At 46.9% G+C, this 16,871-nt stretch overlaps 1 protein-coding gene across 2 annotated transcripts; it reads left to right on the plus strand.

The window, feature by feature from the left end:
- Positions 1 to 299: 299 nt before the first annotated feature.
- On the plus strand, positions 300 to 13,799 carry LOC115791743 (rho-related GTP-binding protein RhoG-like). Of its 2 annotated transcripts, none has more exons than XM_030745973.1 (5): positions 300 to 455; positions 9,529 to 9,638; positions 10,152 to 10,311; positions 11,691 to 11,861; positions 12,109 to 13,799. In XM_030745973.1, exons 3-5 carry the CDS (start codon positions 10,183 to 10,185, stop codon positions 12,382 to 12,384), a joined length of 576 nt encoding a protein of 191 aa, XP_030601833.1. In that variant the 5' UTR covers positions 300 to 455; positions 9,529 to 9,638; positions 10,152 to 10,182; the 3' UTR covers positions 12,385 to 13,799. The 2 variants fall into 2 exon arrangements, with proteins under 2 accessions (XP_030601833.1, XP_030601834.1); XM_030745974.1 differs by lacking the exon at positions 300 to 455 and adding an exon at positions 6,575 to 6,666.
- The last annotated feature ends 3,072 nt before the right edge of the window (positions 13,800 to 16,871 follow it).

Consider the following 16,871-nt stretch of genomic DNA (forward strand, 5'->3'; position numbering starts at 1 on the left):
CAGCAGCACCCTGACTGCCATTAGGGATCAGGACCCCCCGCTGGTGCGGTGGGTCCTGGGTCCTGCCTGGCCCGATGTGGTGAGAGACAGCAGGAAGCTCCTGGAGGATGAACTGACACCACTGACCGGCCCCAGAGGAAGAGCTGAGCTCCTCTTCATGGCGGGGGGAGGGGGCTGCAGAAGAGTCCAACACACGCACACACTCTCTCTTACACGGAGACACACACACACACACACTCAGAGTAAACTTCCTCAAACTTGCTCTACCACTTCCTCTCGCTCTCCTCTCGGACTTCCTCCTCTACTTTAGCTCCGCCCGCCTCGCGATGGTAGAGATCCGCTGTCCCTCTCGCATACACACACACACTCTCACGCTGACACACACAGTCACACACACTCATACACGGAGCAGGACTGAGCGGAGCGGCGCGCCCGGACAGGAGCACTGATGACCGGTGAGTCACTGAGCTTTACCCGCCCGGAGCTCTGGGATCAGCTGAGAGTGTGTGTGTGTGTGTGTGTGTGTGTGTATGTGTGTGTGTGTGTGTGTGTGTGTGTGTGTGTGTGTACGTCCTCCCTCTCTCAAAACTTTTAGCGCGTTATTGATTCCGACTTTAATTCCCGTCAGCTGATCGATTTTTCTGCTCCAGCGGATCGATAACCCGCATGTGTGTGTTTGTTTTTATATGTGTGTGTGTGTTTGTGTGTGTGCTGATGTTCGGAGGAAACTGGAGATGAAAAATGACTCAGTGCGACCCCTCCCTGTGTGTGTGTGTGTGTGTGTGTGTGTGTGTGTGTGTGTGTGTGTGTGTGTGTGTGTGTGTGTGTGTGTCACTTCTTGTTTTTAACTTTTACGAATGCTTCAGTGTAAAATTAAAGACGATTATCAGAAACAATAACGGATCAATGCTGATCGATATCAGCGCTTAAACAGCCAAATATGCGAATCTGAAAGTGAAACATCGATAAAAACACTTTGAAGCAAACTTCAAACACCGTTAAAGGCTCAGCCTGAGCTCAGATACATGCTCACACACAGGAACAATACAAGTGTACAGCATACAGGTACTGTGCCTGAATATACTGTAGTAATACTATAAAAACTGTGGTACATACGCAGTAGACTGATGTACTGTTAATATACTGTTGGAGAAATAAAAGCTGCTTCTTGTTTTGGGCCTAAAATCCGAGTATCAGAGGATCAGCGTTATTCCAGAGACTGACAGCATGTGAAGTCTGGGAAATCAGAGGGAAGTGTCGGCATTAAACGCAGAGATGCTGCATGTATGTGTGTGTGTATATATAATATAAAATATGAGCAGAGAAATATCACCTGTATGAATGTTACATACCTGCACATGAACCCCGACACAGCTTCAACAGTCTTTCTGTTTTCTCCCAGTAAACTGAGTATTTGAGTTTGGATGTCTTTGGTGTGGAGACATAAATCCAAACCCGCAGCATGCTGATGGAGGCAGTGAGCCCAGAAAAAGGGCTGAAAGTGCACCTGTCCCACCTGACACTGTAGATAAAAGATGGACATAGCTCTGGTGACATCACCCATTCATTTTGGACTCCACAGTTTGAGTATTGTGTTACCGGGTTAGCTTTTTTGGAGCAGGAAATGACCATGTTTGGAAGAGAGCATGCTAAGTTATCAGCTAATGCTAGCTTGTTTGGTTATCAGACTGACACACACACACACACACACACACACACACACACACACACACACACACACAGAGGGAAGCTTCCAGGAAATGACATGCAGCTGAAATTTTGTGCCGCTGTGAGTCTGCAGGTCCACGCCCAGCCTGGTGGTGAAGGTGAAACTTTCACATGTACATGAAAAGGCTCTGAGCTTCAGCCCTGGGTAGCTCTGAAACTGGCTCTGAGCTTTCAGGCCTGTTCTTGGCATTCTTGGTTGATCAATCCGTTTCTTGGAGCGCTGTTTGTCGGCCCAGACTGGTTGTGTCCAGTATTCTGAGTTTGGTGAAATATTATTGGTTCTTTGGGTTGACATTGAGACATTCATTTTGTCCCTAATGGCGCTCTTTCGATGGCAGCAGGTTTGATGGGGTTCGGGGTTGCTGTCAGCAGTGGGAGCCTCGAAGCTGCACTGGAGAAAATGGCGCCATATCATTTAATGTCACAGAAATCAACAGCAGGCTGGAAAAAAAAATGACTAATCTCATCCACGATGACATCACACGCAGCACTGGCATCCGCACGTGCTCAGATGTGAATCAGAAAGTTGACAGTCATGTTAGCCAAGTGAGGCTCCCCAAGAACGAGACAGGAAGTCAGAGAGTGCGATAAGCAGAGATCGGCGGGCTGTGTCAGTGCGGTGAGTCACTCGACTCAGGTCAGCACACCTTTGACCCAGTTTCTCAGGGTCGATGACGCGGCCTGTTTGTGTTGGTTTGTGCTGGTTAAGCTCTGGGCTGGATGGAGTTTGACAGACAGGTCCGGTCTCACCTTCTTGCTGTGTTGCATCAGGTGTTGCTGTAGCGATGGTTTGCTGGCTGTCCCCCCCCCCTCCCCGGCTTGGTGTGATGTGCATGTTGGGTCTGGTGGTGTTGGATGTTTTGTCTGTGGTTTGGGGCAGCGGGGCTCGCAGCGTTGGTGGGATATTTTTGGGTGGTGCAGGTGTGGTCGTGTCAGCCTGTTTCAGGAAGCTTGAAAGCGTTGGTCTGTGTGGGCGCAGACTGCCGGCCTCAGCACACACTTTTCCCTCACACGCTGCTGCTGGATGAAGAGAACGGCGGACCCACTCTTCTTGTTTCGGTTTCACCGCAGAGAGTTCCTCTGTCGGACTGTCTGCCGGGGCGAGGATGGAGTTTAATCATCTCTGACTGGCTGCACTCTCGCCAAAGCTGTGCAGAGCTCTGTTCTGCAGTCACAGAGGAGCATCCATCAGACTGGACGCTGGGTTTGGGACTCGTGCAGTCTGAACTCGCAGCAGCACCTGTGCTGTTTAATGCTTCGATTACCTGTAAAGCAGTATGACCAATAAGGCCAGTGGCATCACCAGCCCTGGATTATGCTAACCAGGTCTTAACTTATGCTTATGGCACCATTAGAGCTTCATCTTTCTTCTCCTTTGGACGCGGTGTGGATGTGACTGTGGTCACAGTGAAGGTAAATGCTGGTGTTGGACTGCAGTGCAGCAGCAGAGCAGCTCAGTCTGCCTTCATCACTTTACACCAGAGTTTTGGTTCCTGGAGGTTTGAACACTTTCTCCTACACAGCTGTTTGAATGAAGGCCGCCAGAGTTAAAATGATTTACGACCTCTGATTTATTTCCAGGTCGAAGGCTTCGGCTCGTTGGTTATAGAGTCAGACTGGCTGTATGGACTGTACAGTAAACTTTATTTCACTGAAGTGACCTTTGTGCCTTTGCTTTGCTATGCAATAATTTCAGAGAATCAGAAATGATTAATTAGCAGCCGCCTCGGTCGCATGAACGCTCATCACTGAGACCGAATTAGCTAAAACTAGACTTAAGTTTGTTTGGTGCTGAAGACTTAAGAAAGTCTGACTTAGCAGTGAGGACAAGACTTAGCAAAGAGCAGTTGGTGTGAGCGGTGCTGTTAGCCCTGCGTGGTCTGTCTGTACGCACTGACATTTCCCGTGTTTCATATTCTCTGATATTTTTGCTGCTCTCTGGAGTTTACATCCTTAGTTTGGTGCAATATTCTCCAGCAAATATAACGTTGTCTTCTAGTCCTGCTGGAGTCCAACAGCCTCTGCTGCTGAAAACTAATGGAGCTCAGAGGCTTTCTTTACTGGGGTTTGGGTTTGTCAAAGCCAGATAACACAGAGATAACGGGTATCATGATGGTGGTTCTCAGCTTTCTCTGTTAGCCGGGCTCTCTGCTTCAGCCTCTGAGCACGCTCACCTGCTCCAATCATAGACGCTATCAGAAACTGGTTAACGAACCCCAGCGAGTGATTCTGTGTCCGAGCTGCTCTCAGTGCTGAGGCTGATTTCTAAGCTTCCTGATGAAGAAGAGTCAGATCAATGTGGCTGATTGGACAGGTATGCACAGGTGTTCCAGCAGACTCAGCAGCTGGTTAGAATCAAGCAGAACAACATTTAGACATGAACACACACACACACACACACACAGCTGTGCTTCATTCAGTGTTTCAGTAACGAGCTGCACCCACAGGCCGTATCGCACTGAGAATAAAAATCAGTGAAAACGTGGAGCTTCCAGCTGAAACATCACCTGCTCTCAACCAGGTGATGTTTCAGCATCAGTTACCGTGGTGACTTAGCAGGTATAAAGAGAAGCACGTCAGTGCGATCGTCTCTGGTGTTTCATGGTGTGATGTTGTGTCACTGCACTGAGGCGCAGCTGATTAATCTTCCGTACTTGAAGGAAACTCAGCGTTTGCTTCATAACTGTAAGTTTACATTTTTGTAGTTTGGCCCATTTGCTTCAAGTTCCCCCTTTTAGTGGGTGTCATAACTGCTGCTGCTGAGAGAGAGCGTGCGAGGTGTTTTTCTCACACTGGGTTTTCTCATTTTTGAAAGTCAGAAAAGGCCCACGCAGATGTTCTGTAAAAGCGGGAGCTCCGGTTTTAGAGATTTCCCCGATTGGGCTGCAGGAAGCCTCGGTTCCTCTGCGGCTCAGGAAACTCGTTCTAAACCAGCAAAGACTAATAAAAATACAAGAAAAGAAGACAGCTGACGAGACGAAACCAAAGCTCTGTGTTACTTCCTGAAATGCAGACGCACAAAGCCAGAATATTCATAAAGGAGCGGCAGGCCGACGGTCACTCTCACCACAGACGTTTAAAGATGTGTTTCCCATTAGAGCCGGACAGCCAACAGCCAGACGGTATTTTGAGGCTGGCAGCAAACAATCTGAATATTCAGCTTGCAGTCAAAGCCACATCAGCAGCTCTTATATTACAACACACTGTCATTACAATAAAGCTAAAGAGAACACGGAGCCGGTGCACTTTACAGGGAACTGAGACCATATTTCATAAGATCCAGAAGAAGAAGTGTTTCTGTTTCTGTCCTGATAAAATATTTTCCCCAGTTTGCTGAAAACATCCAGAGCTGTGAGTTTCACAGTTACCGCCTCTGACTGCGCTCGCAGTGTTGCATAAACGAGTCCTAAAACCCTGAAATGAGTTTGCATTTTGCACTTCCTGTTTCCTTATCTGGAAGCCAGTGCTTTTTCTCAATGAGTATTTCTTAGGTTCTTGAAATGAGGTCTGTCCTTCATGTTTGGTTCTGCAGCAGAACCTAGGCCAGGAAACATCAGGAAACTCTGCTCTCGTGCATCCTGAAGCTTCTCAGAAAAGGCGTTTGCTGCCAGGCTGCAGAAGGAAGGCGGAGCCTTTAACGCAGCCCAAACCTCAACAGGGCCTCCACCGTGTTACTTCCTGAAGCCTCACCAGGACGTTTCTGATGAGGCCTCAGTGAGCAGCAGATGGATCCGCTGAAGGTCCAGATGATCCCTCAGGATTTGTTCCTGTTTCTCAAGGATGTGACTTTCAGATGCTGTTCAGCTGCTGCAGAGGTTTTTAGGCCTCACACTTCTTGTTTGACCTCCACGTGTCCAGTTTCCTAAAATCTGGACACAGGGGTCACCGGTGACCCTGACCCCTGTGGTATTAAATGGGTTAAACACATGCTGCACACCGTGCTGACAGATGCCAAGCTTTCAGCCTGCAGCTCTTTGGGAATCACCACGTTGGTGTCAGACTGAGTCATCTTTGGCGTTTTCATAGAATTACCAAAATGGGACCAGATGATGTGTTTCTGTGTGTAGACACAACACTGGTTCATCCTTTGAGTTAGGAGCTTTTTTTAATGCTTGAAGGATTCATCTTGTTACCCAAAACCGAGAAGGTGATGTCCAAAACGTCTTCAGAGCTGTAGTCCACCAACAGGTGACATCATGCAGGTACCCTGTGTTTGCCTGAATCTGAAGCCTTCTGATTGGCTGTGAGCACGAAGCTGGTAGCTGTCAGCTCAGCATCGCGTGTCTGAAACTAGTTTCTTACTGATTAACTGGCTCTAAAAATAAAACAGCAACTTTTTTTTTTAGATTCACACTTCAATCACACATTTACAGGAAAGCAGCCTTTACACAGCCAGTGTGCCTCAGTCATTTTCAGCCTGCTGCAGTTACTGATCTCAATTCTTCTTCCTCTTTTTTCCCCTCTCGCAGTATGACTCTGTTCCCCTCAGACCTGCTCTCAGACCTCCCTCAGCTGAAAAAGCCTCTGTGCGGTGCTGCTTTAAAAACCATCGTTAGGAGACGGAATACATTTAAAAACATTTTAGCCACAAACAGGAAGAAGAGTCCTGCTCTGTCTTTATTTTCTTTTCTGTCTCAGCACGCCCAGTTTTTTTCATAGCTGCACCTAGTGGAGGTGAGAGGAACTGCAGCCTCACGCAGCTGACTTCAGCACCAGGATCAGGAAGAAGCGACGGTCACGTGAAAGAGCTTTCTGTCTGTAAAACCATGAAAAATAAAGACGGGAGTTCATGAATAACTGAGTTTTTATGTTGGAGATTTTATCTCATAATTCTGACGTAGCGAATCAGCCCCGTGCTGAAACGAGCCGCCACGCCTCTGAGTTCAGGGGCCCGTGCAGCGAAGTTTGTGCTGGATTTCAACATGAAACCACAGCGAGGTATTTCTGCTGAAAGCTTCCTTTTTCTGAAGGTGCGAGCGTTACAAAAGGACATCGTTACAACACTTTTCAGCGTCTCAGCTCGGTCAGTGTCAAAGACGTGTGTTTCCATTTCACTCAAGCTTCAGGCTGAAGTGAATCAGAGCCAGCAAATGTCTGACAGACACGTCAGTGAGTCCTTCAATGCCATGAGCCCCACACTGCTAAAAACCTGCTTTCCCATCAGGCGGCTTCATTCTGCTCGTTTCAGCTGCTTATTACTATTCTGGGACTCTTCTACAGCAGCTTTACATGATTCACAGTTTAATTATCTCACACTGGCCTTCCTTCTGATTGGCTGACTTCTGGAGGCGATGTAGATCTCCCCCACATCATCACACCCGCAGCGGTCTGAACCACTGATCCAGGGCAGGGCGGATCTGTGCTTTAGTCCCAGCTCTGACCCGACCACCTGAACGTAGCAGCAGAAATCGAGACTCTTCAGAGCAGCCGACGGTTTTCCGGTCTTCTGTCGTCCAGCTTTGGTGATCTGTGTGAATTTTAGCCTCAATTTCCTGTTCTTAGAGTGGACGGTGTGGACAGAGTGGTCTTCTGCTGCCAGAGCCGCTCTCTTTCAGTGTTCAGTGTGTTGTGCATTCAGAGATGCTCTTCTGCATACCATGGTGGTAACGTGGCTTGGAGCAGCCTGACCTGACCTCAGTAAGTCCCTTAAATCACCTTTCTTCTTCATTCTGATGTTTGAGCTTGAGCAGGTCGTCTTGGCCGTGTCTCCATGCTTAGATGGAGTTGCTGCCATGTGATTGGCTGATTAAATATTTGTGTTAATGAGCAGTTGAACAGGTGTACCTAATAAAGTGTCTGGTGTGTATATGACAGAAAACTTAGGACTCTTTCCCTCAGCAGCTTAAAAACAAACTGCAGTGAGTGGCGCAGTTTTCCTTCAGTTTGGGAATGTGATTGTTTCTGGCACTGCTGCAGAGGTCAAAGGTCACAGCTCTCCTCTCCGTGTTGAATCCAAACAATGCGAGGGAGAAAAGAATCAGCAGGAAAAGTGTGAGATCAGAGGTTAAAGCTTCCAGCAGCAGTGAGCTCAGCCGACCTCCGCCCAAAGAGAGCGAGGGGAGGGTGGGGTTGGCGTCCCCAGAGTCTGGGCTGAGCCTCGTTCTCTGCCCACACATCTGGAGCGTCTGCAGGCTGACTCTGCAGCACAAAGTCCTCCATCTTCTTCTTTCTAATCATAACGCTCTCCGGCCTTCGTGCTCTGCATTCCTCTCCGAGTGTTTCTGCAGAACACACATTTCTAAAACTCGCTGTCAGACCACGAAAGTGAAACTTTCACTGATACGCAGCGACAGAGATGCTGAAACACTCTGTGAGCAGCTGTGCTTTCATCCAGCTTAGAACCCAAGCTGCAGAGAACCTGACAAAGAGAAGCCGTGTTTCCATCCTCAGCTGTCATGTTTCTGCTGGGGGTGTCGATGGGTTTCTGTTAACCAACGAAGAAGAGAACGGGACCTCTGCCAAATATCCGTCTGCCTGGATATTTGGATTCTTTGTGGAAATCCTTTGTAGCCACTTAGCAAACCTCTTCAGCACATCTGTCAGCTCTGTGGGGCCGAATACACTGATTCCAATCTCCAAACAGATCCAGAATCAAAATGAAAAATGACTAAAAAGAGACACAAAACAACCTCAAAGCTACCACAGTGACCAAAAAGATGCAGAAAACAAGCAAAAAAGACAAAATGGCAGCAAACAGGACAACAGCACAGAGATGCTGAAACACAGCAGTGTGTCCATCCTCAGTGCTGGTGTCTTTAACCAGTGAAGAAGACAAACAAAGAACAACTACATCTATAATGAAAACAAACAGTACAGTGAATAGCAGTGATATCAGGAAGGCCACAGTCTTGTACTGAGATACAGTAAAAATGCACGCTGAGATCATTACTCTGCTCTTTTGCTGTTTTTCTTCTTCGTTGGTTTCTTTGTTTATCAAAGAGATCTGAAAAGGCCCAAAACCGTCTAAGATCTCAATTGGCCTGGAGACGGTCGGTGACCATTTGGGAACCATGGATGCTAAGGAGTTCTGCAACCAGATGGCGAGTGGTTGCTGGCAGGTTGCTGGCAGGTTGCGGCAGTCGCCCGTAGTTTGCACAGAAGACACAACTTCTCTGCAAACACTCACAAACCTGAAAAGTGCAACACAAACAGCAGAGTTTTCCTTCAAAGTAAAAGCTGCATCTTTTGAAATGTCTTGGTTTCACAGTAAGGCGCAATTTTTACTCTGAAGGTGAACATTTCGGTTCCCAGTGCAGGTCGAACTTTTTCATGTTTCACTGCCGCTCAGAGTGAACAACGAGCGTTTGCAGACAAGACGCAACGTCTGTGCAAACTACAGGCAACTGCGGCAACCTGCCAGCAACCAAAGCAATCAGAAGGAGGGTTTGGGTGCAGCAACCTCAGTGTGACCAATGTCATACAACAACCACACGCCAACTGGTCTCTAGGCCTCTGTAACTGAGGCCACACAGGGATGTCAAACATGTGACCCGGGGGCCAGAAGTGCCACACCAAAGGGTCCGTCTGACAGAGCAGACACCTCAGAGATCCCAGTGTGAGTGCTTATTCACACTGCAGGGAACAATTCTGAGATTTTCTCTTTATGGGTCAGCAGACGCTAGTTTTAGTGGTCAGACTGGTGTCTGTGTGTGTGTGTATGTGTGTGTCTGTGTGTGTAGGTGTGTGCAGGATAACATCTCTGTTTTGTTTGGAGACCGTTTCCTTCTGCAGCAATCATTTCCATAAACACAAATACTGACGAGGACACACCGTCCCTCCCCTCCTCTCCTCCCCCCACAGGCAGATGATGGGACGTCACGTCTTTCTGAACAAACTGTGTTAAACGAAGGAAAACCGAGGAGTCTCTGACAGCTGGAGCAGCACCAACTAACCAATCAGAATCTCTGAAGGTAAAAAACAGATCAAAACCAGCGTGTGTGTGTGTGTGTGTGTGTGTGTGTGTGTGTGTGTGTGTGTGTGTGTGTGTGTGTGTGTGTGTGTGTGTGGATCTGCAGGTATGCAGAGGTTGCACTTCTACACATGGACAACAAAGTGAAACTAAAAGAGATGCAGGAAAGCCTGGAAGTGCTGACAAAATCCAAAAAACAACCACAAAGAGACAAAAATGAGAACATACAGATACAAAAAACGATAAATCATAACCTAAAAGAGGAGAAAGTTTAACATTTAATTTTCAATGAAAAATCTTTACGTTAGAAAATGAGACATGAGATAAGGTCACTGCTGTTTAAAGCTGGACAGAACAGTCGGTGCAGAGCATCAGTCACCCGGGCAGGTTGTTTCTGTCCCGCGGGTGGTCTGATAATAACACAGCCTCCACTCACACAAACACATTTGTTCTCTGGTGGCGCACACGGGTGATCTCAGAGTTTAACCGCAGGGCTGATTTCTGTCTTCCACAGGTCACCGAGGGCCCAGAGGTCAGAGGTCATCATGCAGACTATAAAGTGTGTGGTTGTGGGTGACGGTGCTGTGGGGAAGACCTGCCTCCTTATATCCTACACGACCGGAGCCTTTCCCAAAGAGTACATCCCCACCGTGTTCGACAACTACAGCAGCCAGGTGAGTGCTCACCCACGTCTCCAGCAGGGGGCGACTCCTCCGTCAGTGTCACTGCAAAATCTGAAACACGACACTCACGCCATCACAGGAAACCACATAGCTAATTTATCTAAAGGCAACCAAACGGCGAGTGAAAGCAGAAGTACAAAGTCGTGAGCAAAACAAGGCTGAAGACGGGTCTCGAATTCGTGCTCTATCACACAGCACATCTGTGCGTGGAACAGCTGCCATCGAATGGTGTGATAACGATCTGCTGCAGGCCAGCGAGGCCGCCTGCAGCTGTTGTGTATGTAACTGATAATGTAACTCAGTCTATCTTTAGTAATACTGTGTGAGTACTGTGGATGCAGAAATACACTCACACTGTCTCAGCCTCCACAGTGGACCTGCTCATCTCTTCCTGTCACATGTCTCCAGCTGCAGCACTGGATGTTCATATGTGCAGTAACCTCTGTGAGCCCAAAGCTCAGGCTGCAGACTGCTCTAAACACTCAGGCCATCTATCAGTTTTTTCTACTCCTGGCTCTGTGTGATGTCATAGAGAGAGCAGGTGTAATATGGTTGTCACAGGCCCCTATTTGTTAGGGGCAACCAATCAGAAGAAACTGATGTTAAAGGGGTGGAGCAAAAACAGTTTCAGACAGAGGATGTGCTGAGGGCCTGCGCCGAGGCCCAGTGTGACATAAAGAAGGATCACTGTGAACTGTGAGTCATGCAAAGCTCCTCTGAAGTCAGCCTGCTGCTGCTGTCATGGTTTCTGCAGGACCAGGTGAGGTGTTCACACGGTCCTGTTAAAGTGAATTAAATCAGACTGCCCCCGGCCCCGCCCTGATGAACTGACTGAAGCCAGAAAGCAGTGTTACTAAAAAGAGAGAAAAGAGCGGCTTCATGTGCGTCCACCTCACCTGACACATCTCTGTGCTGGTCAGAGGTCAGCCGTGTAAGGAAAAACAGGTGCAGGGATCCACCTGAGCTCGGATTACCTGTATCTCACCTGGAGGCAAAAAGCTGCTGTGGAGTCACAGCGATGCTCACTTCCTGTTAGATCAGATCCCGTCTCAGTAGAACGATATCAGAGCCGTAAATCAGTTTGTACACATCAGGACGTCACACATCGCCCAGGAAGAGCGAGGTTCCTCCATTGTATGCAAATTATATGCAAATAAGATGAAGAGGGCTGAGTTTTGGCCACGCCCCCAGCGCCTCCACACACCCCGAAGCTGAGACGACGATGGAAGACATTAAAAAGTGATACAAATAAACCAACAAGCAGTCTTCACCTGTTTGAGTTTACCTGTGTTTTTACCTGTGTGTGTGTGTGTGTGTGTGTGTGTGTGTGTGTGTGTGTGTGTGTGTGTGTACCTGTGCGGTGCGTTCAGGTGACGGTGGACGGCAGGATCATCAGCCTGAACCTGTGGGACACGGCGGGGCAGGAGGAGTACGACCGCCTTAGGACGCTCTCCTACCCACAGACCAACGTCTTCATCATCTGCTTCTCCATCTCAAGCCCCGCCTCCTATGAGAACGTCAAACACAAGTGGCACCCAGAGGTCAGGGGTCAACATCTACTCATGTCAGCCATCTTTACAAGCTTTCTATTGGTGGATATGAAAAAACACATAAAAAGCAAAGCTACTCTAGTAGAGCCCAAAAGTCAAACCCTTTTTCCTGGAATTCAATTCAAGATTCCAGATTTCCTGAAATATGATATCGGCTTAGAGACAAAGACAGGCGGACGATTCGGCTCATCAAATCCTGGTGTCTCCTTCATTTACTGACCTTTGTTCTCATCACCAGGTATCCCACCACTGTCCCGGCGTTCCCATCCTCCTGGTCGGAACGAAAAGTGACCTCAGGAACGATGCCGAGATTCAGAGAAAGCTCAAGGAGCAGAACCAGGCACCGGTCACCCACCAGCAGGGCGCCGCCCTCGCCCGCCAGCTCCAGGCCATCCGCTACATGGAGTGCTCGGCCCTCAACCAGGACGGCATAAAGGAAGTGTTCACCGAGGCGGTGAGGGCGTTCCTCAACCCACAGCCCACCGTCACCAAGAAACCCTGCGTCCTGCTGTAGGAGCCGGAAACTCCCGGGAATACCGATGGGTTCGAGTTGGGCTGATGTTCATTTAACTGCCTGAGAGACTGGCTGCAAGATTTTTATGTTTGGTTAGATTTGATATCTTTTAATTAGCAAAATGAAGATTTGAATTAAGGAGGAGCCGAGATCATTTTTCTGATGCACCGGCGAGGCCCTCCAGTTTGACGTAATTGTGACTTTATGTATCGCATACAGCACGACCGCCCTGAGCACGAGCAGAATGTCTTTATGGGCCAACACTGCAGCCAGAGTCCAGCCACAAACCTGCTGCTCTACGTTCACCACCATCCTCTCCTTCACAGTTACTGAAATGTCTGCAGGTTAACGATGTCATAACTTTCATTTTTAAACTTTTTCCATCTTTAGGTCCAAATGTTTCTAAAAAACAAAAATGTATAAAAATGAGTTTCAAAGCAGGTCATTAAGTCTGGACGAACTGGAGATGGACCACGAGAATCCATTTACAATAAAATCCATGTAAAAGTTTGAAATCACCACAAAATATTTATGATTACATGAACAATCAGAGTTAATAAAGCTGTTACTCTCCATCCACGCCTCATTAGATCCACAAGGTTCAAACATTAATGTTAATGAGGACTCAACCTCGAACCCAGAGATACTTGGTTTATGAAACACCCGAGGTGCTCCGCCCTCAGGCGAAATGATATTTTCAGATTATTCTTTGAGCAGATCGACAAAAACCAGAGAAATCGACTCCAAGTCTTCATCACGTGGATGAAGACTTCATCACGTGGATGAAGACTTGGCCTGAGGGACAGTTTAGTGCACGGCTGCAAACAGGAGCTGCTCACAGATGATTGAGCTGCTTCAACGGGACAAAAAGCCTCAAACCGAGGCTGAAAAACAGCGTGAAGACGGCCTGAGGTCGATGGGTGGGTCTGACAGGAAGCAGCGCTGGTGGAGTGCTGAGCTGATCTGCATAGAAAGGGGGAAGTTATATATACATATGGCTGTTATTGATACTGAGATACTGGCTGTAAACAGAAACACGATCTGTGAGGCAGCTTTCACACATCAGATTCTGCTCCTCAAAATCTTTCAGAAATGCAAACGTGAAGAATTTCCCTCCACCAGAGCAGCTTTGCATGAGTCACAGTTCACAATAATCCTTCTTTATCATCCCAGGCCTCAGCTGTTTTAGCCCCTCCCCTTTTAGTCATATCTGATTGGCTGCCTTTAGTGGGTGTGGCTTCTCAATGACCATATGAGGATATTCCTTCCTGTGAGGCCAGGTGGCTCCTCCGGTTTGTGATGTCACTAAACTTGATTGAAAATGTGATTGTTGTTGTTTTTGTTGCTGATTTCATTTCCTGTATTTTATTTAAATGTGAAAATACATTTAAAGTGTGTTTCATGCAGTAACTCGGCTGCTGTGTCTTCTTCCAACTGTGAGACCCCTCAGAGCAGAGCGTCCTGTTAATGCTGCTCTTAAAGAGAACAGTTTATCTGCACCAATCCCGACTCTCTACACTGGCCAGTCCTTTGGACACATTAACATTATGATGGCAGAAAATGATGGAGTGGGTCACCTTGATAAAAACAACCTTTAAACGCCTCCTGATCAAATGAGCTGTGAGTGTTCAGAGAGCTGCAGCTGGAAATGTGACATTTCTGTTTTATGGCTGATGGTGAGGAAGGATCCAGCTTCCTCATCACTGCCTGCACAGCTGATGGTTTCCTCTTCACCTTCATCATTTATTCAGAGTCTGTTTCCTCTGAATTTTATCAACACTTTCCCATCAGCGTCAAGGTTCAAGGGCAAAATATAAAAACTGCATGAAAGCAGATGGAAACAGCAGAAACAGCTATTAATGCTGCTCATTAACATTTTAAGATACTTCTGCTCTTCAGGTTCCCTGAATGCTAACTTTAAGCCTGCGGCTTAAACGACGGGAAAAACGATGTCAGCTCCACGGCAGCGTCTCTGCTGTCGCCCTGTGAAGCTGGTTTGTTGTTGTTCAGGTAAATGAATTCAGGGGAAGTGAGGTTAATGAATGACCCGCAGACAAGCTACTTCCCCAAACGATGAAAGGACTGTTATAGCGACGGATCGTAGAATAAACAAATCACAAACACACCCGAGGCCGCTTCACTACGAGGAATCCTAAACTCTGCAGGCAGGTCCAGGCTGTTCAACCAGCAAACACCCCCGTTTATTTAATTTAGAGGGAAAAAAGGAGCAAATGTTCACACACGACCTCTAATCATCTCTGCTGTCCATCCAAACACACACACAGCTCAGTCTTATTCGCAGTCATGGGCTCCTGCTGCAGTAGCCACGAACTCTTAACTTATATTCCCAACAGCAGCTACAGTTTAAGGACAGGAGCACAAATTCAAGTATCAGATAAACAGCAGCTACATAGTTTAAAAACCAAAACAATTTGTTTTAGTAATACTGATTATGATTTATGCATTAAGAAAATGGTTGAAATAGCTAAGCAAAGCATGGCTAACAGTTCATAGTGTTAGCTCTTCTTAGCTAACATTTGATTTGGTTCTAACAGTGCCGTCAGCTGCTGAAACTGTTAATAAAGAATAAAAATCCAGCTCAGCTCAGCGGACGGACAGAATAACTCATGAATAAAAGGCTGAATATAAACCTGGTTAGATGCTAAAAATGTCAGATAACATTTATGATTTTTAATAAATAAACTAATAAAGTTGTTACAGCGATAAACAGCTAAAACTAGAACTCCACAAAAAGCTAAAAACCAGGAGCTAAAACTGTAAACTGAAATGGATTCACAGGTCAAAGTCATCAATAAACAGTTAGGATAAAGAAGATGTTAGCGGCTAAAAATGTACAGCTAACTGATTTACAAAGAAATGTTGGAAATCATTAGCTAAAATTAGTGAAATTGTTAGCTAACGCTAACAATTTATAAAAGTGAAGCTAGCTTTTATAGTTAGTGTCTGGAAACCAGTATTTACAGCTGAGGAGGATGAATTGCAGACAAACATTATTAATAAACAGTCCTGACTCACATCTAGAAGGAAGGGTCGGAGGTTACCGGCTAAAAGCATAAATGACAGATATGACAGTTCAGTAAAAGTTTAGATTAGCTGCTTAGTTAAACCTGATGGGTGTGTGTATAATGACTAGCTGTAAGTTAAAGCAGTGGTTTGAATATTTGTGACTTTGTGGTTGAATAAAATCATAGATGAGCGGCTGATGTGGTCACTGAACATAATGAATAACTTAAAGAGAAGAGGAACAGCGCTTCCAGTGTTTGACATGGTGAATATAAGCAGTTCAGTAACCATAACAGATCCAGATCCGGTCTCAATTAACATATCTGAACACGAAGGGGGTCCATCTGCCAGGACTGACCCGTGAGGACAAACAGCAGCTCAGAGGCAGTCGCAGCCTCGGACCGTTCCAAACCGAAACCAGTTTCATTCACTCTCACATTAGTTTCAGTAAAACTGTGAACAGTCTGAGAGACCAAAGGGTTAAAGAGGCCGAGCTGTATCAGGATGTCGTCTTTTCCTTTGGAGCGTCTCCTCACACGCAGGGCGCCACTTCCTCTTCCTGTCGAAGCGTTCCCGGGGCCTGAAGTCTCTGAATAAGACGCGATCCTGCAGTTTGCTTCTTTAGGCTGAAGCTGTCCTTTATAAACCGTCAGGGTTTAATAGTGATGATCAGGGTGTTACTGGAGACCCTCAGAGACAGACTCACATCTGTAAGTGAGTGGATCAGGAGAGAAGTGGGACACACATGGAAAAGGCCCCCACTCCTCATCCTAAAACACAATAAATGCACAGTTACACTGAGTTTCTTTGCAGCTGATTTTTGTCTCTGAAATGATGAAATGCTGAATTCTATACAAAAGATGGCTGCAGAGACCATAATAAGGCTTCTTTCTGGTCCCATTTTGGGGTTTTGGAACCAGACAGTGAATAAGATGTTGATCTGCCTCTGCATACTTGTATGTTAGGCAGGTCTCCCCTGCTTCCTGCTCCTTGGTAGCCCTAATCGGATTATAATCTCCAAAAGGAACATCATCAGTCAGACCTGAAAGTGTTCACTGAACTCAGAGATCAGCTGAGTAGGTTTAAGGTGTCAGGTTTCTGACCTGGAAGCTACTTCCATCATTTTGTACAGTCTGTGGTTCTGGATCAGGGTCCAAATGAAAGCCAATCGAGCTCTGAGGCACTTTGGAGGGTTAAAAATGGTCGAGTGAAATCCTGTGTGGCTGTTTAAATAAAGATTTAATGTCTGCGTGTCCATTTATCAGCTGTTTGGAGAGTCAGTGAAGTCAGAGCTGTGACTGCCTCATATAAACACATCAGCAGAGGGAAGATGGAGGACGGCGTTAAACTGTTCTCAGTATAAGTTCAGGTTGACACAAACGCCATCACGGACCAAACGTCTGAGACGATCCATCCTCAGCATGAGGCCGGTCATTAACGTGCTGCTGCGTGGTTGGATCCTG

This window comes from Archocentrus centrarchus, chromosome 14 (assembly GCF_007364275.1).
Source record: "Archocentrus centrarchus isolate MPI-CPG fArcCen1 chromosome 14, fArcCen1, whole genome shotgun sequence".
Taxonomy (NCBI): domain Eukaryota; kingdom Metazoa; phylum Chordata; class Actinopteri; order Cichliformes; family Cichlidae; genus Archocentrus; species Archocentrus centrarchus.